This window comes from Anomaloglossus baeobatrachus, chromosome 12 (assembly GCF_048569485.1).
Source record: "Anomaloglossus baeobatrachus isolate aAnoBae1 chromosome 12, aAnoBae1.hap1, whole genome shotgun sequence".
Lineage (NCBI taxonomy): Eukaryota > Metazoa > Chordata > Amphibia > Anura > Aromobatidae > Anomaloglossus > Anomaloglossus baeobatrachus.
The window spans coordinates 122,120-143,479 of NC_134364.1; the positions used below are offsets into that span (position 1 = coordinate 122,120).

Sequence of the window (21,360 nt, forward strand, 5' to 3'; positions counted from 1 at the left end):
TGTCCTGGAAGTAAGTGACAGCCCTGGAGCTGCCCGTGACGTCCTGGAAGTAAGTGACAGCCCTGGAGCTGCCCGTCACACCCTGAAAGTAAGTGACAGCCCTGGAGCTGCCCGTCACACCCTGAAAGTAAGTGACAGCCCTGGAGCTGCCCGTGACATCCTGGAAGTAAGTGACAGCCCTGGAGCTGCCCGTCACGTCCTGGAAGTAAGTGACAGCCCTGGAGCTGCCTGTGACATCCTGGAAGTAAGTGACAGCCCTGGAGCTGCCCGTCATGTCCTGGAAGTAAGTGACAGCCCTGGAGCTGCCTGTGACATCCTGGAAGTAAGTGACAGCCCTGGAGCTGCCCGTCATGTCCTGGAAGTAAGTGACAGCCCTGGAGCTGCCCGTCATGTCCTGGAAGTAAGTGACAGCCCTGGAGCTGCCCGTGATGTCCTGGAAGTAAGTGACAGCCCTGGAGCTGCCCGTGACGTCCTGGAAGTAAGTGACAGCCCTGGAGCTGCCCGTCACACCCTGAAAGTAAGTGACAGCCCTGGAGCTGCCCGTGACATCCTGGAAGTAAGTGACAGCCCTGGAGCTGCCCGTCACACCCTGAAAGTAAGTGACAGCCCTGGAGCTGCCCGTGACATCCTGGAAGTAAGTGACAGCCCTGGAGCTGCCCGTGACGTCCTGGAAGTAAGTGACAGCCCTGGAGCTGCCCGTCACACCCTGAAAGTAAGTGACAGCCCTGGAGCTGCCCGTGAAGTCCTGGAAGTTAGTGACAGCCCTGGATCTGCCCGTCACACCCTGAAAGTAAGTGACAGCCCTGGAGCTGTCCGTGACGTCCTGGAAGTAAGTGACAGCCCTGGAGCTGCCCGTGACGTCCTGGAAGTAAGTGACAGCCCTGGAGCTGCCCGTGACGTCCTGGAAGTAAGTGACAGCCCTGGAGCTGCCCGTGACGTCCTGGAAGTAAGTGACAGCCCTGGAGCTGCCAACACGACAGGCCGCTGTGCATTGTTGGGTAATCTCCTGATGTTCTGTAGCGTCGTAGTCCGTGAAGGGTCTCGCTCCCTGTTTTCTTTTACTTTGTGATTTTTCTCTGCAGTTTCAAGCATGCGGAGATCCGTGTAAATGCAGAGGCGGCGGCTTTTGCCAGGTAGGATTATCTGCACCATTGGTTTGCATTTTTGGGGTGTAGGGTGTTAGAAATGTCATGGTTTTGTCTGTTTTTGTGAATTTTTGTCCGGATGTTGCTTTTCCAGCTTCTCACATCATTTTGTGTTACTAGGGCTGGGTCGGTGGAGCACACAAGGACGGCGCGGCGGCTGCAGCACCTAATCAGTGCCCAGAAGGAGCTCATGACCCAGGAGCTATGGCTGTCCCGTGAGTATGCTGGGAAGATGGCGTCCTGTCCTGTGAGGGGGCGGGGAAGGTGGCGTCCTGTCCTGTGAGTGTGCGGGGAAGGTGGCCTCCTGTCCTGTGAGGGGGCGGGGAAGATGGCGTCCTGTCCTGTGAGTGTGCGGGGAAGATCGCGTCCTGTCCTGTGAGTGTGCGGGGAAGATGGCGTCCTGTCCCATGAATATACGGGGAAGATGGCGTCCTGTCCTGTGAGTGTGCAGTGAAGATGGCCTCCTGTCCTGTGAGTGTGCGGGGAAGGTGGCATCCTGTCCCGTGAGTGTGCGGGGAAGATGGTGTCCTGTCCCGTGAGTGTGCGGGGAAGGCGGCGTCCTGTCCCATGAATATACGGGGAAGATGGCGTCCTGTCCCGTGAGTGTGCAGTGAAAATGGCCTCCTGTCCTGTGAGTGTGCGGGGAAGGTGGCATCCTGTCCCGTGAGTGTGCAGTGAAGATGGCGTCCTGTCCTGTGAGTGTGCGGGGAAGATGGCGTCCTGTCCCGTGAGTATGCTGGGAAGATGGCGTCCTGTCCTGTGAGTGTGCGGGGAAGATGGCGTCCTGTCCTGTGAGTGTGCGGGGAAGATGGCGTCCTGTCCTGTGAGTGTGCGGGTAAGGTGGTGCCCTGTCTTGTGAGTGTGCGCGGAAGGTGGTGTCCTGTGAGCGTGCGGGGAAGATGGCGTCCTGTCCCCTGAGTGTGCGGGGAAGGTTGCGTCCTGTCCTGTGAGTGTGCGGGGAAGGTGGCGTCCTGTCCTGTGAGTGTGCAGGGAAGGTGGCGTCCTGTCTTGTTAGTGTGCGGGGAAGATGGCGTCCTGTCCTGTGAGCGCGCGGGGAAGATGGCATCCTGTCCCGTGAGTGTGAGGGGAAGATGGCGTCCTGTCCCATGAATATATGGGGAAGATGGCGTCCTGTCCCGTGAGTGTGCAGTGAAGATGGCTTCCTGTATTGTGAGTGTGCTGGGAAGATGGCGTCCTGTCCCGTGAGTGTGCTGGGAAGATGGTGTCCTGTCCCGTGAGTGTGCAGTGAAGATGGCGTCCTGTCCTGTGAATGTGCGAGGAAGATGGCGTCCTGTCTTGTGAATGTGCGGGGAAGATGGCGTCCTGTCCTGTGAGTGTGCAGTGAAGATGGCGTCCTGTCCTGTGAATGTGCGAGGAAGATGGCGTCCTGTCTTGTGAGTGTGCGGGGAAGATGGCGTCCTGTCCTGTGAGTGTGCGGGGAAGGTGGCATCCTGTCCTGTGAGTGTGCAGGGAAGATGGCGTCCTGTCCTGTGAGTGTGCGGGGAAGATGGCGTCCTGTCCTGTGAGTGTGCGGGGAAGATGGCTTCCTGTATTGTGAGTGTGCAGGGAAGATGGCGTCCTGTCCTGTGAGTGTGCTGGGAAGATGGCGTCCTGTCCAGTGAGTGTGCGGGGAAGGCGGCGTCCTGTCCTTTGAGTGTGCAGTGAAGATGGCTTCCTGTATTGTGAGTGTGCTGGGAAGATGGCGTCCTGTCCAGTGAGTGTGCAGGGAAGGCGGCGTCCTGTCCTGTCAGTGCACGGGGAAGGTGGCGTCCTGTCCTGTGAGTGTGCGGGGAAGATGGTGTCCTGTCCAGTGAGTGTGCAGTGAAAATGGCGTCCTGTCCTGTGAGTGTACGGGGAAGGTGGCGTTCTGTCCCATGAATGTGCGGGGAAGGTGGCATCCTGTCCCGTGAGTGTGCGGGGAAGATGGCTTCCTGTCCTGTGAGTGTGCGGGGAAGATGGCCTCCTGTCCTGTGAGCGTGCGGGTAAGATGGCGTCCTGTCCTGTGAGTGTGCGGGTAAGGTGGTGTCCTGTCTTGTGAGTGTGCGCGGAAGGTGGTGTCCTGTCCTGTGAGCGTGCGGGGAAGATGGCGTCCTGTCCTGTGAGTGTGCGGGGAAGGTGGCGTCCTGTCCTGTGAGTGTGCGGGGAAGATGGCGTCCTGTCCTGTGAGTGTGCGGGGAAGGTTGCGTCCTGTCCTGTGAGTGTGCGGGGAAGGTGGCGTCCTGTCCTGTGAGTGTGCGGGGAAGATGGCGTCCTGTCTTGTTAGTGTGCGGGGATGGTGGCGGCCTGTCTTGTGAGCGTGCGGGGATGGTGGCGTCCTGTCCTTTGAGCGTGCGGGGAAGATGGCCTCCTGTCTTGTGAGTGTGCAGGGAAGGCGGCGTCCTGTCCTGTGAGTGTGCGGGGAAGATGGTGTCCTGTCCCGTGAGTGTGCGGGGAAGATGGTGTCCTGTCCCGTGAGTGTGCAGTGAAAATGGCGTCCTGTCCTGTGAGTGTGCGGGAAAGATGGCGTCCTGTCCCATGAATGTGCGGAGAAGGTGGCATCCTGTCCCATGAGAGTGCGGGGAAGGTGGCGTCCTGTCCCATGAATGTGCGGGGAAGATGGTTTCCTGTCCCGTGAGTGTGCAGTGAAGATGGCCTCCTGTCCTGTGAGTGTGCGGGGAAGGTGGCATCCTGTCCCGTGAGTGTGCGGGGAAGGTGGTGTCCTGTCCTGTGAGTGTGCAGGGAAGGTGGCGTCCTGTCTTGTTAGTGTGCGGGGAAGATGGCGTCCTGTCCTGTGAGCGCGCGGGGAAGATGGCATCCTGTCCCGTGAGTGTGCGGGGAAGATGGCGTCCTGTCCCATGAATATATGGGGAAGATGGCGTCCTGTCCCGTGAGTGTGCAGTGAAGATGGCTTCCTGTATTGTGAGTGTGCTGGGAAGATGGCGTCTTGTCCCGTGAGTGTGCGGGGAAGATGGTGTCCTGTCCCGTGAGTGTGCAGTGAAGATGGCGTCCTGTCCTGTGAATGTGCGAGGAAGATGGCGTCCTGTCTTGTGAGTGTGCGGGGAAGATGGCGTCCTGTCCTGTGAGTGTGCGGGGAAGGTGGCATCCTGTCCTGTGAGTGTGCAGGGAAGATGGCGTCCTGTCCTGTGAGTGTGCGGGGAAGATGGCGTCCTGTCCTGTGAGTGTGCGGGGAAGATGGCTTCCTGTATTGTGAGTGTGCAGGGAAGATGGCGTCCTGTCCTGTGAGTGTGCTGGGAAGATGGCGTCCTGTCCAGTGAGTGTGCGGGGAAGGCGGCGTCCTGTCCTTTGAGTGTGCAGTGAAGATGGCTTCCTGTATTGTGAGTGTGCTGGGAAGATGGCGTCCTGTCCAGTGAGTGTGCAGGCAAGGCGGCGTCCTGTCCTTTGAGTGTGCAGGGAAGGCAGCGTCCTGTCCTGTGAGTGCACGGGGAAGGTGGCGTCCTGTCCTGTGAGTGTGCGGGGAAGATGGTGTCCTGTCCCGTGAGTGTGCAGTGAAAATGGCGTCCTGTCCTGTGAGTGTGCGGGGAAGGTGGCGTTCTGTCCCATGAATGTGCGGGGAAGGTGGCATCCTGTCCCGTGAGTGTACGGGGAAGGTGGCGTTCTGTCCCATGAATGTGCGGGGAAGGTGGCATCCTGTCCCGTGAGTGTGCGGGGAAGATGGCTTCCTGTCCTGTGAGTGTGCGGGGAAGATGGCCTCCTGTCCTGTGAGCGTGCGGGTAAGATGGCGTCCTGTCCTGTGAGTGTGCGGGTAAGGTGGTGTCCTGTCTTGTGAGTGTGCGCGGAAGGTGGTGTCCTGTCCTGTGAGCGTGCGGGGAAGATGGCGTCCTGTCCTGTGAGTGTGCGGGGAAGGTTGCGTCCTGTCCTGTGAGTGTGCGGGGAAGGTTGCGTCCTGTCCTGTGAGTGTGCGGGGAAGGTGGCGTCCTGTCCTGTGAGTGTGCGGGGAAGATGGCGTCCTGTCTTGTTAGTGTGCGGGGATGGTGGCGTCCTGTCCTGTGAGCGCGCGGGGAAGGTGGTGTCCTGTCCTGTGAGCGTGTGGGGAAAGTGGGGTCCTGTCCTGTGAGCATGTGGGGAAGGTGGTGTCCTGTGAGTGTGCGGGGAAGGTGGCCTCCTGTCCTGTGAGTGTGCGGGGAAGGTGGCCTCCTGTCTTGTGAGTGTGCGGGGAAGGTGGCGTCCTGTCTTGTGAGCGTGCGGGGATGGTGGCGTCCTGTCCTTTGAGCGTGCGGGGAAGATGGCCTCCTGTCTTGTGAGTGTGCAGGGAAGGCGGCGTCCTGTCCTGTGAGTGTGCGGGGAAGATGGTGTCCTGTCCCGTGAGTGTGCGGGGAAGATGGTGTCCTGTCCAGTGAGTGTGCAGTGAAAATGGCGTCCTGTCCTGTGAGTGTGCGGGAAAGATGGCGTCCTGTCCCATGAATTTGCGGGGAAGGTGGCATCCTGTCCCATGAGAGTGCGGGGAAGATGGCTTCCTGTCCCGTGAGTGTGCAGTGAAGATGGCCTCCTGTCCTGTGAGTGTACGGGGAAGGTGGCGTCCTGTCCCATGAATGTGCGGGGAAGATGGTTTCCTGTCCCGTGAGTGTGCAGTGAAGATGGCCTCCTGTCCTGTGAGTGTGCGGGGAAGGTGGCATCCTGTCCCGTGAGTGTGCGGGGAAGGTGGTGTCCTGTCCTGTGAGTGTGCGGGGAAGGTGGTGTCCTGTCCCATGAATGTGCGGGGAAGGTGGCATCCTGTCCCGTGAGTGTGCGGGGAAGGTGACGTCCTGTCCTGTGAGTGTGCAGGGAAGGTGGTGTCCTGTCTTGTGAGTGTGCGGGGAAGGTTGCGTCCTGTCCTGTGAGTGTGCGGGGAAGGTGGCCTCCTGTCTTGTGGGTGTGCGGGGAAGGTAGCGTCCTGTCTTGTGAGTGTGCGGGGATGGTGGTGTCCTGTCCTTTGAGCGTGCGGGGAAAGTGGCGTCCTGTCCCGTGAGTGTGCGGGGAAGGTGGCGTCCTGTCTTGTGAGTGTGCGGGGAAGATGGCCTCCTGTCTTGTGAGTGTGCGGGGAAGATGGCCTCCTGTCCTGTGAGTGTGCGGGGAAAGTGGCGTCCTGTCCTGTGAGCATGTGGGTAAGGTGGTGTCTTGTCCTGTGAGTGTACGGAGAAGGTGGCGTCCTGTCCCATGAATGTGCGGGGAAGGTGGCATCCTGTCCCGTGAGTGTGCGGGGAAGGTGGCGTCCTGTCCTGTGAGTGTGTGGGGAAGGTGGCGTCCTGTCCCATGAATGTGCGGGGAAGGCGGCATCCTGTCCCGTGAGTGTGCGGGGAAGGTGGTGTCCTGTCCTGTGAGTGTGTGGGGAAGGTGGTGTCCTGTCCCATGAATATACGAGGAAGGTGGCGTCCTGTCTTGTGAGCGTGCGGGGATGGTGGCATCCTGTCCTTTGAGCGTGCGGGGAAGATGGCCTCCTGTCTTGTGAGTGTGCAGGGAAGGCGGCGTCCTGTCCTGTGAGTGTGCGGGGAAGATGGTGTCCTGTCCCGTGAGTGTGCGGGGAAGATGGTGTCCTGTCCAGTGAGTGTGCAGTGAAAATGGCGTCCTGTCCTGTGAGTGTGCGGGAAAGATGGCGTCCTGTCCCATGAATTTGCGGGGAAGGTGGCATCCTGTCCCATGAGAGTGCGGGGAAGATGGCTTCCTGTCCCGTGAGTGTGCAGTGAAGATGGCCTCCTGTCCTGTGAGTGTACGGGGAAGGTGGCGTCCTGTCCCATGAATGTGCGGGGAAGATGGTTTCCTGTCCCGTGAGTGTGCAGTGAAGATGGCCTCCTGTCCTGTGAGTGTGCGGGGAAGGTGGCATCCTGTCCCGTGAGTGTGCGGGGAAGGTGGTGTCCTGTCCTGTGAGTGTGCGGGGAAGGTGGTGTCCTGTCCCATGAATGTGCGGGGAAGGTGGCATCCTGTCCCGTGAGTGTGCGGGGAAGGTGGCGTCCTGTCCTGTGAGTGTGCAGGGAAGGTGGTGTCCTGTCTTGTGAGTGTGCGGGGAAGGTTGCGTCCTGTCCTGTGAGTGTGCGGGGAAGGTGGCCTCCTGTCTTGTGGGTGTGCGGGGAAGGTAGCGTCCTGTCTTGTGAGTGTGCGGGGATGGTGGTGTCCTGTCCTTTGAGCGTGCGGGGAAAGTGGCGTCCTGTCCCGTGAGTGTGCGGGGAAGGTGGCGTCCTGTCTTGTGAGTGTGCGGGGAAGATGGCCTCCTGTCTTGTGAGTGTGCGGGGAAGATGGCCTCCTGTCCTGTGAGTGTGCGGGGAAAGTGGCGTCCTGTCCTGTGAGCATGTGGGTAAGGTGGTGTCTTGTCCTGTGAGTGTACGGAGAAGGTGGCGTCCTGTCCCATGAATGTGCGGGGAAGGTGGCATCCTGTCCCGTGAGTGTGCGGGGAAGGTGGCGTCCTGTCCTGTGAGTGTGTGGGGAAGGTGGCGTCCTGTCCCATGAATGTGTGGGGAAGGCGGCATCCTGTCCCGTGAGTGTGCGGGGAAGGTGGCGTCCTGTCCTGTGAGTGTGTGGGGAAGGTGGTGTCCTGTCCCATGAATATACGAGGAAGGTGGTGTCCTGACCTGTGAGCGTGCAGGGAAGATGGCGTCCTGTCCTGTGAGTGTACGGGGAAGGTGGCGTCCTGTCCTGTGAGTGTGCGGGGAAGGTGGCATCCTGTCCCGTGAGTGTGCAGTGAAGATGGCGTCCTTTCCTGTGAGTGTGCGGGGAAGGTTGCATCCTGTCCCGTGAGTGTGCGGGGAAGGTGGTGTCCTGTCCTGTGAGTGTGCGGGGAAGGTGGTGTCCTGTCCTGTGAGTGTGCGGGGAAGATGGCGTCCTGTCCTGTGAGTGTGCGGGGAAGATGGCGTCCTGTCCTGTGAGTGTGCGGGGAAGGTGGCCTCCTGTCCTGTGAGTGTGCTGGGAAGATGGCGTCCTGTCCTGTGAGTGTGCGGGGAAGATGGTGTCCTGTCCTGTGAGTGTGTGGGGAAGGTGTCGTCCTGTCCCGTGAGTGTGCGGGGAAGATGGCTTCCTGTATTGTGAGTGTGCAGGGAAGATGGCGTCCTGTATTGTGAGTGTGCGGGGAAGATGGTGTCCTGTCCTGTGAGTGTGCGGGGAAGATGGCGTCTTGTCCTGTGAGTGTACGGGGAAGGTGGCGTCCTGTCCTGTGAGTGTGCGGGGAAGATGGCGTCCTGTCCCGTGAGTGTGCGGGGAAGATGGTGTCCTGTCCCGTGACTGTGCAGTGAAAATGGCGTCCTGTCCTGTGAGTGTGCGGGAAAGATGGCGTCCTGTCCCATGAATGTCCGGGGAAGGTGGCATCCTGTCCCGTGAGTGTGCGGGGAAGGTTGTGTCCTGTCCCGTGAGTGTACGGGGAAGATGGCGTCCTGTCCCATGAATATACGGGGAAGGTGGCGTCCTGTCCCGTGAGTGTGCGGGGAAGATGGCTTCCTGTCCTGTGAGTGTGCGGGGAAGGTGGCTTACTGTCCTGTGAGTGTGCGGGGAAGATGGCCTCCTGTCCTGTGAGCGTGCGGGTAAGATGGCGTCCTGTCCTGTGAGTGTGCAGGTAAGGTGGTGTCCTGTCTTGTGATGAGTGTGCGCGGAAGGTGGTGTCCTGTCCTGTGAGCGTGCGGGGAAGGTTGCGTCCTGTCCTGTGAGTGTGCGGGGAAGGTGGCGTTCTGTCTTGTGAGTGTGCGGGGAAGGTTGCGTCCTGTCCTGTGAGTGTGCGGGGAAGATGGCGTCCTGTCCTGTGAGTGTGCAGGGAAGGTGGCGTCCTGTCTTGTGAGTGTGCGGGGATGGTGGCGTCCTGTCCTGTGAGCGCGCGGGGAAGGTGGTGTCCTGTCCTGTGAGCATGTGGGGAAGGTGGTGTCCTGTGAGTGTGCGGGGAAGGTGGCCTCCTGTCTTGTGAGTGTGCGGGGAAGGTGGCCTCCTGTCTTGTGAGTGTGCGGGGAAGGTTGCGTCCTGTCCTGTGAGTGTGCGGGGAAAGTGGCGTCCTGTCCTGTGAGCGTGCGGGTAAGGCGGTGTCCTGTCCTGTGAGTGTGCGGGGAAGATGGCGTCCTCTCCTGTGAGTGTACGGGAAAGATGGCGTCCTGTCCCATGAATGTGCGGGGAAGGTGGCATCCTGTCCCGTGAGTGTGCGGGGAAGATGGCGTCCTGTCCTGTGAGTGTGTGGGGAAGATGGTGTCCTGTCCCGTGAGTGTGCAGTGAAAATGGCGTCCTGTCCTGTGAGTGTGCGGGAAAGATGGCGTCCTGTCCCATGAATGTGCGGGGAAGGTGGCATCCTGTCCCATGAGTGTGCGGGGAAGATGGTTTCCTGTCCCGTGAGTGTGCAGTGAAGATGGCGTCCTGTCCTGTGAGTGTACGGGGAAGGTGGCATCCTGTCCTGTGAGTGTGCGGGGAAAGTGGCGTCCTGTCCTGTGAGCGTGCGGGGAAGATGGCGTCCTCTCCTGTGAGTGTACGGGAAAGATGGCGTCCTGTCCCATGAATGTGCGGGGAAGGTGGCATCCTGTCCCGTGAGTGTGCGGGGAAGATGGCGTCCTGTCCTGTGAGTGTGCGGGGAAGGTGGTGTCCTGTCCTGTGAGTGTGCGGGGAAGATGGTGTCCTGTCTCGTGAGTGTGCAGTGAAAATGGCGTCCTGTCCTGTGAGTGTGCGGGAAAGATGGCGTCCTGTCCCATGAATGTGCGGGGAAGGTGGCATCCTGTCCCATGAGTGTGCGGGGAAGATGGTTTCCTGTCCCGTGAGTGTGCAGTGAAGATGGCGTCCTGTCCTGTGAGTGTACGGGGAAGGTGGCATCCTGTCCCGTGAGTGTGCGGGGAAGGTGGCGTCCTGTCCCCTGAGTGTGCGGGGAAGGTTGCGTCCTGTCCTGTGAGCGTGCGGGGAAGATGGCGTCCTGTCCTGTGAGTGTGCAGGGAAGGTTGCGTCCTGTCCTGTGAGTGTGTGGGGAAGATGGTCTCCTGTCTTGTGAGTGTGCGGGGAAGGTGGTGTCCTGTCCTGTGAGTGTGCGGGGAAGCTGGTGTCCTGTCCTGTGAGCGTGCAGGGAAGATGGCGTCCTGTCCTGTGAGTGTGCGGGGAAGGTGGTGTCCTGTCCTGTGAGCGTGCGGGGAAGGTGGTGTCCTGTCCTGTGAGCGTGTGGGGAAGATGGCCTCCTGTCCTGTGAGTGTGCGGGGAAGGTGGTGTCCTGTCCTGTGAGCGTGCGGGGAAGGTGGTGTCCTGTCCTGTGAGTGTGCAGGGAAGGTGGTGTCCTGTCTTGTGAGTGTGCGGGGAAGGTGGTGTCCTGTCCTGTGAGTGTGCAGGGAAGGTGGTGTCCTGTCCTGTGAGTGTGCGGGGAAGGTGGTGTCCTGTCCTGTGAGTGTGCGGGGAAGGTGGTGTCCTGTCCTGTGAGTGTGCGGGGAAGGTGGTGTCCTGTCCTGTGAGTGTGCAGGGAAGGTGGTGTCCTGTCCTGTGAGTGTGCGGGGAAGGTGGTGTCCTGTCCTGTGAGTGTGCGGGGAAGGTGGTGTCCTGTCCTGTGAGTGTGCAGGGAAGGTGGTGTCCTGTCCTGTGAGTGTGCGGGGAAGGTGGTGTCCTGTCCTGTGAGTGTGCGGGGAAGGTGGTGTCCTGTCCTGTGAGTGTGCGGGGAAGGTGGTGTCCTGTCCTGTGAGTGTGCAGGGAAGGTGGTGTCCTGTCCTGTGAGTGTGCGGGGAAGGTGGTGTCCTGTCCTGTGAGTGTGCGGGGAAGGTGGTGTCCTGTCCTGTGAGTGTGCAGGGAAGGTGGTGTCCTGTCCTGTGAGTGTGCAGGGAAGGTGGTGTCCTGTCCTGTGAGTGTGCGGGGAAGGTGGTGTCCTGTCCTGTGAGCGTGTGGGGAATGTGGGGTCCTGTCCTGTGAGTGTGCGGGGAAGGTGGTGTCCTGTCCTGTGAGTGTGCGGGGAAGGTGGTGTCCTGTCCTGTGAGCGTGTGGGGAATGTGGGGTCCTGTCCTGTGAGTGTGCGGGGAAGGTGGTGTCCTGTCCTGTGAGTGTGCGGGGAAGGTGGTGTCCTGTCCTGTGAGCGTGTGGGGAATGTGGGGTCCTGTCCTGTGAGTGTGCGGGGAAGGTGGTGTCCTGTCCTGTGAGTGTGCGGGGAAGGTGGTGTCCTGTCCTGTGAGCGTGTGGGGAATGTGGGGTCCTGTCCTGTGAGTGTGCGGGGAAGGTGGTGTCCTGTCCTGTGAGCGTGCTGGGAAGGTGGTGTCCTGTCCTGTGAGTGTGCGGGGAAGGTGGTGTCCTGTCTTGTGAGTGTGCGGGGAAGATGGCCTCCTGTCCTGTGAGTGGGGCGGCAGGTGGGTGCTAGGTAGCCTGTGTTTAGCGAGTATGGCCTGTGAGCATAGGGGGAGGGTACAGTGAGGTCGGGCCACGCTTACCTCCTCTGTTTTTCCCTGGCAGTTGGAACAAACACCTTTGACTACCTGGGCGGGAGCCTCAGCTATCTGGTCATTGCAATTCCCATATTTTCTGGAGTTTACAGCGAGATGAGCTCCGCTGCACTAAGTGAACTCATCAGTAAGGTGATGGCCATTCCGCAGCCTTTTCCCCATGTACTACTGTGTGTAACCCCGACCTTTCATCCCACAGAACGCCTTTGTCTCCATTTACCTGGTGAACTGCTTCAGTCAGATCATCGATCTGTCCAGCAGCCTGTGCGATGTGGCGGGATACACTCACCGGTGAGAAGTGTGGGGGCGACATGGGTGTGATGTGGGGGTGGTCGGTCATAGGCATCGGGTGTTATGTGGGGGTGGCCGGGTGATGGGCACCAGGTGTGATGTGGGGGTGGCCGGGTGATGGGCACCAGGTGTGATGTGGGGGCAGCCGGGTGATGGGCACCAGGTGTGATGTGGGAGCCGGGTGTGATGTGCGGGCGGCCGGGTAATGGGAGCCGGGTGTGATGTGAGGGCGGCCGGGTAATGGGAGCCGGGTGTGATGTGAGGGCGGCCGGGTAATGGGAGCCGGGTGCGATGTGGGGGCGGCCGGGTAATGGGAGCCGGGTGTCATGTGGGGGTGGCCGGGTAATGGGAGCCGGGTGTCATGTGGGGGTGGCCGGGTGATGGGAGCTGTATCACCCAGCCGAGCCCACATCATGATTTGTATCACCCATGGGTCTTTTCTTAGGATTGCGGAGCTGGACGAAGTGATGAGGGGCATCCTGAAGGAGACGATGGGCGAAGCCAAGGAGCAGTAAGATGGTGGTGATTGATGGAGATGGTGGCGATTGATGGAGATGGTGGTGATTGATGGGATCATGATGATTATGTTGATGGTGGTGATGATGGGGATGATTGATGACAATGGAGGTGGTTGATAATGGAGATGATGGTGGTATAAAGGAGAAGGTGGTATAAAGTCCTGGATGGCAGGTATGTATCTCCAAGGTGGCGGGCCCTGATGTAAGCTCTGGAATTGAAGGTTGTGGCAATGTTAGGTTGCTGAGGTTTTATTGGGACCGAATATTTGGGTCCAGAATTTAGGAGCAACCAAGAGTTTCTAGGTGGGAAAGGCCGCTCCCATTCCTCTAATCTGCGGACAGCTGAACTGGTTCTGGTGTGTGTAACCTCGCAGCGTGTTCATTATTGGTGACCAAGCTGAGAGAAGCCATGCCCGCATTGCTGAGCGGGGAGACTGTGTTGTACAAGGGGCTGCTGATAAGTCTTTGGCTTTGTGATCTTTTTTGTTTCTATGGTAACAAATGTTGGACGTTACTATGGTAACAAATGTTGTATGTGTGTTGTATGAGGGGCTGCTGATAAGTCTTTGGCTTTGTGATTTTTTTTTGTTTCTATGGTAACGAATGTTACATCACATGAAAGTCTTATGTGTCTAATATATGTTTTCAGAATTTTGTGTTTGTTGCTTATGGCAACAGTGTTCTACGCACGCGGGAAAACAAAATGGCGGAGTCTAATTCGATATTCACACAACTGAAAGCGGAGGATGATAAAATTCTTGTTTCTGCAAGTAAAGTCCGCGGCGGATATTCATGGTGATATGTCGCAGACATTGGGGGATCAATGCCCTTTATATTCCACAGTTAAGAACTGGGTTACCAAATGTAAACCGGGCCACTTCAGCACCATTGATGAGGAACATCCTGGACGCCAGAGAGTGGTTGTTGGTCCAGAGATCGTTGCTGCTGTGCACAACCTCATACTGGAGAATCCACGAATGCCAGCTAAAGCAATAGCAGACATCATGGGCATTTCCCGTGAACGTCTTTGTGTCATTATCCATGAACATTTGGACATGAGGAAGCTTCTGCAAAGTGAGTCCCCAAATGTCTGACCACAGATCAGAGAAGCAGCGAGTGAAAACTTCCCGGTCCATTTGTCAGTGTTTCTGGACTGATAAGAACTTCCTGGAGCGACTGGTCACTATGGATGAGACCTGGATAACTTTGTATGACCCTGAAAACAAGGAGCTGTAAAGAGTGTAGGCACAGTGGTTCTCCTTGTCCAAAGAAGTTCAGGGTGCAAAAATCAGCCACTAAGGTGATGGCGTCTGTGTTCTGGGATAAGAGGGCGTGCTGCTAGTGGACTACCTTCAAAAGGGTTCCACCATCAATGCAAACTATTACATTGAAATTTTGGACCAATTGAAGGCAGCTCTGAAGGCCAAAAGTCGCAGCAAGATGTCTAAAGGAATCTAGTTCCTGTAAGACAATGCCTCCGCTGCCACTGCACAAGCGACCACGGCAAAACTGGCAGAGCCGGGCTTCCAGCTGGTGACCAACCACCTTATTCACCAGATCTAGCTCCTTTTGAGTATCATCTGTTTCCAAATCTGAAGAGACCAAATTTCACACCATTTCTGATGCCATGGCTGCTACTGATGCCTGGATTGAGGCATAACCGAAATCCTTCTTTTTGCTAGGCTTACAGGACTTGGAATACCGATGTAAGAAGTGTGATGTCATCAGTGGGAGTGTGTGGAAGAAATGGAAAGTTTCATCATCCTAGCTCATTTCTTTCTGGGTAAAGCCAAAGACTAATCAGCAGCCCCTAATACCTCCTGCTTTTTTTTTTTTTTTTTTTTAAATCAGATACTTTTTTATTAAAACAGAATACATACAACAGTATAACAAATCGGCATCCAAATTAAGTTTATCATACCTATCAATATATTATGTCCTCAATAGTCCCCATTTTCTGAATCTCCGGGAGATTACTGTTATCCCAGATAGGTGTAAACTTAGTTAACCGGGTCACCCCTCTCACCCTTTTCAGCCTATCCCAGGTCTTGTTTATAAGTGCCATTGTAGGAGACGTTCCACCCAGGAGCCCCACCGCACCATCCTCTAGTCCCACCGCACCATCCTCTAGTCCCACCGCACCATCCTCTAGTCCCACCGCACCATCCTCTAGTCCCACTGCACCATCCTCTAGTCCCACCGCACCATCCTCTAGTCCCACCGCACCATCCTCTAGTCCCACCGCACCATCCTCTAGTTCCATCGCACCATCCTCTAGTCCCACCGCACCATCCTCTAGTCCCATCGCACCATCCTCTAGTCCCACCGCACCATCCTCTAGTCCCATCGCACCATCCTCTAGTCCCACCGCACCATCCTCTAGTTCTATCGCACCATCCTCTAGTCCAGACCTGGGCAAGGGGCGGCCCGCTGGCCACATCCGGCCCGCCTGCTCTCTGTGACCGGCCCGCCCGTCTTCAGGCGGTGCAGTAGAGCCGGGCTGCAGCGTGCCGAGCAAGGAGAGATCCTGTGCAGGTCCGCACTCCGCACAGTCAGTGCAGGCAGCGGAACGCAGGAGTCTTTCCTCTGTTCCCTGCCGGCACTAATTGTCAGTGACACACGCGCGCTCTGACGTTGTCAGTGCTGCGCTGCGTGTGTCATTTCAAAAGTTCCCGCCGGGCAGGAGAAGAAGCAGCACAGCAGACGGAATAATTCATCCTGCACTGTAGGACCTGCGATGATGTCACGCCCATGTGACTGTGTGGGAGGAGACACAGGATGCCGGGCAGAAAGCAAAGATGGTGAATCCTGAAGGAGATGTGGACACATGATGACTGGTAATAAGAAAAGAGGGGACATGAGGGGGAGGGGGCTGCAGGGTGAGGGGCATATGTGGGAAGATGGAGCTGCAGGGTGAGTGGCATATGTGGGAAGATGGAGCTGCAGGGTGAGTGCATATGTGGGAACATGGAGCTGCAGGGTGAGTGCATATGTGGGAACATGGAGCTGCAGGGTGAGTGGCATATGTGGGAACATGGAGCTGCAGGGTGAGTGGCATATGTGGGAACATGGAGCTGCAGGGTGAATGCATATGTGGGAACATGGATCTGCAGGGTGAGTGGCATATGTGGGAACATGGAGCTGCAGGGTGAGTGGCATATGTGGGAACATGGAGCTGCAGGGTGAGTGCATATGTGGGAACATGGAGCTGCAGGGTGAGTGCATATGTGGGAAGATGGAGCTGCAGGGTGAGTGCATATGTGGGAAGATGGAGCTGCAGGGTGAGTGCATATGTGGGAAGATGGAGCTGCAGGGTGAGTGCATATGTGGGAAGATGGAGCTGCAGGGTGAGTGCATATGTGGGAACATGGAGCTGCAGGGTGAGTGGCATATGTGGGAACATGGAGCTGCAGGGTGAGTGCATATGTGGGAACATGGAGCTGCAGGGTGAGTGGCATATGTGGGAACATGGAGCTGCAGGGTGAGTGGCATATGTGGGAACATGGAGCTGCAGGGTGAGTGGCATATGTGGGAACATGGAGCTGCAGGGTGAGTGGCATATGTGGGAACATGGAGCTGCAGGGTGAGTGGCATATGTGGGAACATGGAGCTGCAGGGTGAGTGGCATATGTGGGAACATGGAGCTGCAGGGTGAGTGGCATATGTGGGAAGATGGAGCTGCAGGGTGAGTGCATATGTGGGAACATGGAGCTGCAGGGTGAGTGGCATATGTGGGAACATGGAGCTGCAGGGTGAGTGCATATGTGGGAAGATGGAGCTGCAGGGTGAGTGCATATGAGGGAATATGGAGCTGCAGGGTGAGTGGCATATGTGGGAACATGGAGCTGCAGGGTGAGTGCATATGTGGGAACATGGAGCTGCAGGGTGAGTGCATATGTGGGAAGATGGAGCTGCAGGGTGAGTGCATATGTGGGAACATGGAGCTGCAGGGTGAGTGCATATGTGGGAACATGGAGCTGCAGGGTGAGTGGCATATGTGGGAACATGGAGCTGCAGGGTGAGTGGCATATGTGGGAACATGGAGCTGCAGGGTGAGTGCATATGTGGGAAGATGGAGCTGCAGGGTGAGTGCATATGTGGGAACATGGAGCTGCAGGGTGAGTGCATATGTGGGAACATGGAGCTGCAGGGTGAGTGGCATATGTGGGAACATGGAGCTGCAGGGTGAGTGGCATATGTGGGAACATGGAGCTGCAGGGTGAGTGGCATATGTGGGAACATGGAGCTGCAGGGTGAGTGGCATATGTGGGAAGATGGAGCTGCAGGGTGAGTGCATATGTGGGAACATGGAGCTGCAGGGTGAGTGGCATATGTGGGAACATGGAGCTGCAGGGTGAGTGCATATGTGGGAAGATGGAGCTGCAGGGTGAGTGCATATGAGGGAATATGGAGCTGCAGGGTGAGTGGCATATGTGGGAAGATGGAGCTGCAGGGTGAGTGCATATGTGGGAAGATGGAGCTGCAGGGTGAGTGGCATATGTGGGAAGATGGAGCTGCAGGGTGAGTGGCATATGTGGGAAGATGGAGCTGCAGGGTGAGTGCATATGTGGGAACATGGAGCTGCAGGGTGAGTGGCATATGTGGGAACATGGAGCTGCAGGGTGAGTGCATATGTGGGAAGATGGAGCTGCAGGGTGAGTGCATATGTGGGAAGATGGAGCTGCAGGGTGAGTGCATATGTGGGAAGATGGAGCTGCAGGGTGAGTGCATATGTGGGAACATGGAGCTGCAGGGTGAGTGCATATGTGGGAACATGGAGCTGCAGGGTGAGTGCATATGTGGGAACATGGAGCTGCAGGGTGAGTGCATATGTGGGAAGATGGAGCTGCAGGGTGAGTGCATATGAGGGAAGATGGAGTTGCAGGGTGAGTGGCATATGTGGGAACATGGAGCTGCAGGGTGAGTGCATATGAGGGAATATGGAGCTGCAGGGTGAGTGCATATGTGGGAACATGGAGCTGCAGGGTGAGTGGCATATGTGGGAACATGGAGCTGCAGGGTGAGTGGCATATGTGGGAACATGGAGCTGCAGGGTGAGTGCATATGTGGGAAGATGGAGCTGCAGGGTGAGTGCATATGTGGGAACATGGAGCTGCAGGGTGAGTGCATATGTGGGAACATGGAGTTGCAGGGTGAGTGCATATGTGGGAACATGGAGCTGCAGGGTGAGTGGCATATGTGGGAACATGGAGCTGCAGGGTGAGTGGCATATGTGGGAACATGGAGCTGCAGGGTGAGTGCATATGTGGGAAGATGGAGCTGCAGGGTGAGTGCATATGAGGGAACATGGAGCTGCAGAGTGAGTGGCATATGTGGGAACATGGAGCTGCAGGGGGAGTGCATATGTGGGAACATGGAGCTGCAGGGTGAGTGCATATGAGGGAAGATGGAGTTGCAGGGTGAGTGGCATATGAGGGAAGATGGAGTTGCAGGGTGAGTGGCATATGAGGGAAGATGGAGTTGCAGGGTGAGTGGCATATGTGGGAACATGGAGCTGCAGGGTGAGTGCATATGTGGGAAGATGGAGCTGCAGGGTGAGTGCATATGTGGGAACATGGAGCTGCAGGGTGAGTGCATATGTGGGAAGATGGAGCTGCAGGGTGAGTGCATATGTGGGAAGATGGAGCTGCAGGGTGAGTGCATATGTGGGAAGATGGAGCTGCAGGGTGAGTGCATATGAGGGAACATGGAGCTGCAGGGTGAGTGCATATGTGGGAACATGGAGCTGCAGGGTGAGTGCATATGTGGGAAGATGGAGCTGCAGGGTGAGTGCATATGTGGGAACATGGAGCTGCAGGGTGAGTGCATATGTGGGAACATGGAGCTGCAGGGTGAGTGGCATATGTGGGAAGATGGAGCTGCAGGGTGAGTGCATATGTGGGAACATGGAGCTGCAGGGTGAGTGCATATGTGGGAACATGGAGCTGCAGGGTGAGTGCATATGTGGGAACATGGAGCTGCAGGGTGAGTGCATATGTGGGAACATGGAGCTGCAGGGTGAGTGGCATATGAGGGAAGATGGAGCTGCAGGGTGAGTGCATATGTGGGAACATGGAGCTGCAGGGTGAGTGCATATGAGGGAAGATGGAGCTGCAGGGTGAGTGCATGTGAGGGAAGATGGAGCTGCAGGGTGAGTGGCATATGTGGGAACATGGAGCTGCAGGGTGAGTGCATATGTGGGAAGATGGAGCTGCAGGGTGAGTGCATATGAGGGAAGATGGAGTTGCAGGGTGAGTGCATATGTGGGAAGATGGAGCTGCAGGGTGAGTGCATATGTGGGAAGATGGAGCTGCAGGGTGAGTGCATATGTGGGAAGATGGAGCTGCAGGGTGAGTGCATATGTGGGAACATGGAGCTGCAGAGTGAGTGGCATATGTGGGAAGATGGAGCTGCATGGTGAGTGGCATATGTGGGAAGATGGAGCTGCAGGGTGAGTGCATATGTGGGAACATGGAGCTGCAGGGTGAGTGCATATGTGGGAACATGGAGCTGCAGGGTGAGTGGCATATGTGGGAACATGGAGCTGCAGGGTGAGTGGCATATGTGGGAACATGGAGCTGCAGGGTGAGTGGCATATGTGGGAACATGGAGCTGCAGGGTGAGTGCATATGTGGGAACATGGAGCTGCAGGGTGAGTGCATATGTGGGAACATGGAGCTGCAGGGTGAGTGCATATGAGGGAAGATGGAGCTGCAGGGTGAGTGCATATGTGGGAACATGGAGCTGCAGGGTGAGTGGCATATGTGGGAACATGGAGCTGCAGGGTGAGTGCATATGTGGGAACATGGAGCTTCAGGGTGAGTGCATATGTGGGAACATGGAGCTGCAGGGTGAGTGCATATGTGGGAACATGGAGCTGCAGGGTGAGTGCATATGTGGGAACATGGAGCTGCAGGGTGAGTGCATATGTGGGAACATGGAGCTGCAGGGTGAGTGCATATGTGGGAACATGGAGCTGCAGGGTGAGTGCATATGTGGGAACATGGAGCTGCAGGGTGAGTGGCATATGTGGGAACATGGAGCTGCAGGGTGAGTGGCATATGTGGGAACATGGAGCTGCAGGGTGAGTGGCATATGTGGGAAGATGGAGCTGCAGGGTGAGTGCATATGTGGGAACATGGAGCTGCAGGGTGAGTGCATATGTGGGAACATGGAGCTGCAGGGTGAGTGCATATGTGGGAACATGGAGCTGCAGGGTGAGTGGCATATGTGGGAACATGGAGCTGCAGGGTGAGTGGCATATGTGGGAACATGGAGCTGCAGGGTGAGTGCATATGTGGGAACATGGAGCTGCAGGGTGAGTGCATATGTGGGAACATGGAGCTGCAGGGTGAGTGCATATGTGGGAACATGGAGCTGCAGGGTGAGTGCATATGTGGGAACATGGAGCTGCAGGGTGAGTGGCATATGTGGGAAGATGGAGCTGCAGGGTGAGTGCATATGTGGGAACATGGAGCTGCAGGGTGAGTGGCATATGTGGGAAGATGGAGCTGCAGGGTGAGTGGCATATGTGGGAACATGGAGCTGCAGGGTGAGTGCATATGAGGGAATATGGAGCTGCAGGGTGAGTGGCATATGTGGGAAGATGGAGCTGCAGGGTGAGTGGCATATGTGGGAAGATGGAGCTGCAGGGTGAGTGCATATGAGGGAATATGGAGCTGCAGGGTGAGTGGCATATGTGGGAAGATGGAGCTGCAGGGTGAGTGCATATGTGGGAAGATGGAGCTGCAGGGTGAGTGGCATATGTGGGAAGATGGAGCTGCAGGGTGAGTGGCATATGTGGGAAGATGGAGCTGCAGGGTGAGTGCATATGTGGGAAGATGGAGCTGCAGGGTGAGTGGCATATGTGGGAAGATGGAGCTGCATGGTGAGTGGCATATGTGGGAAGATGGAGCTGCAGGGTGAGTGGCATATGTGGGAAGATGGAGCTGCAGGGTGAGTGCATATGTGGGAACATGGAGCTGCAGGGTGAGTGGCATATGTGGGAACATGGAGCTGCAGGGTGAGTGCATATGTGGGAAGATGGAGCTGCAGGGTGAGTGCATATGTGGGAAGATGGAGCTGCAGGGTGAGTGCATATGTGGGAAGATGGAGCTGCAGGGTGAGTGCATATGTGGGAACATGGAGCTGCAGGGTGAGTGCATATGTGGGAACATGGAGCTGCAGGGTGAGTGCATATGTGGGAACATGGAGCTGCAGGGTGAGTGCATATGTGGGAAGATGGAGCTGCAGGGTGAGTGCATATGAGGGAAGATGGAGTTGCAGGGTGAGTGGCATATGTGGGAACATGGAGCTGCAGGGTGAGTGCATATGAGGGAATATGGAGCTGCAGGGTGAGTGCATATGTGGGAACATGGAGCTGCAGGGTGAGTGGCATATGTGGGAACATGGAGCTGCAGGGTGAGTGGCATATGTGGGAACATGGAGCTGCAGGGTGAGTGCATATGTGGGAAGATGGAGCTGCAGGGTGAGTGCATATGTGGGAACATGGAGCTGCAGGGTGAGTGCATATGTGGGAAGATGGAGCTGCAGGGTGAGTGCATATGTGGGAAGATGGAGCTGCAGGGTGAGTGCATATGAGGGAACATGGAGCTGCAGAGTGAGTGGCATATGTGGGAACATGGAGCTGCAGGGGGAGTGCATATGTGGGAACATGGAGCTGCAGGGTGAGTGCATATGAGGGAAGATGGAGTTGCAGGGTGAGTGGCATATGAGGGAAGATGGAGTTGCAGGGTGAGTGGCATATGAGGGAAGATGGAGTTGCAGGGTGAGTGGCATATGTGGGAACATGGAGCTGCAGGGTGAGTGCATATGTGGGAACATGGAGCTGCAGGGTGAGTGCATATGTGGGAACATGGAGCTGCAGGGTGAGTGCATATGTGGGAAGATGGAGCTGCAGGGTGAGTGCATATGTGGGAAGATGGAGCTGCAGGGTGAGTGCATATGAGGGAACATGGAGCTGCAGGGTGAGTGCATATGTGGGAACATGGAGCTGCAGGGTGAGTGGCATATGTGGGAACATGGAGCTGCAGGGTGAGTGCATATGTGGGAACATGG

The 21,360-nt window shown here is 57.1% G+C and overlaps 1 protein-coding gene across 2 annotated transcripts in view; it reads left to right on the top strand.

Annotated features, from left to right (window-relative positions):
• The window catches only part of ABCD4 (ATP binding cassette subfamily D member 4), a 235,596-nt gene that overhangs the window by 118,747 nt on the left and 95,489 nt on the right, over positions 1-21,360 (top strand). For both annotated transcript variants that reach the window (XM_075330858.1, XM_075330859.1), the window contains 5 exons: positions 1,083-1,133; positions 1,266-1,360; positions 11,484-11,605; positions 11,673-11,764; positions 12,210-12,275. In XM_075330858.1, the coding sequence (XP_075186973.1) occupies positions 1,083-1,133; positions 1,266-1,360; positions 11,484-11,605; positions 11,673-11,764; positions 12,210-12,275 (426 nt within the window). The remainder of the gene's footprint in view (positions 1-1,082; positions 1,134-1,265; positions 1,361-11,483; positions 11,606-11,672; positions 11,765-12,209; positions 12,276-21,360) is intronic.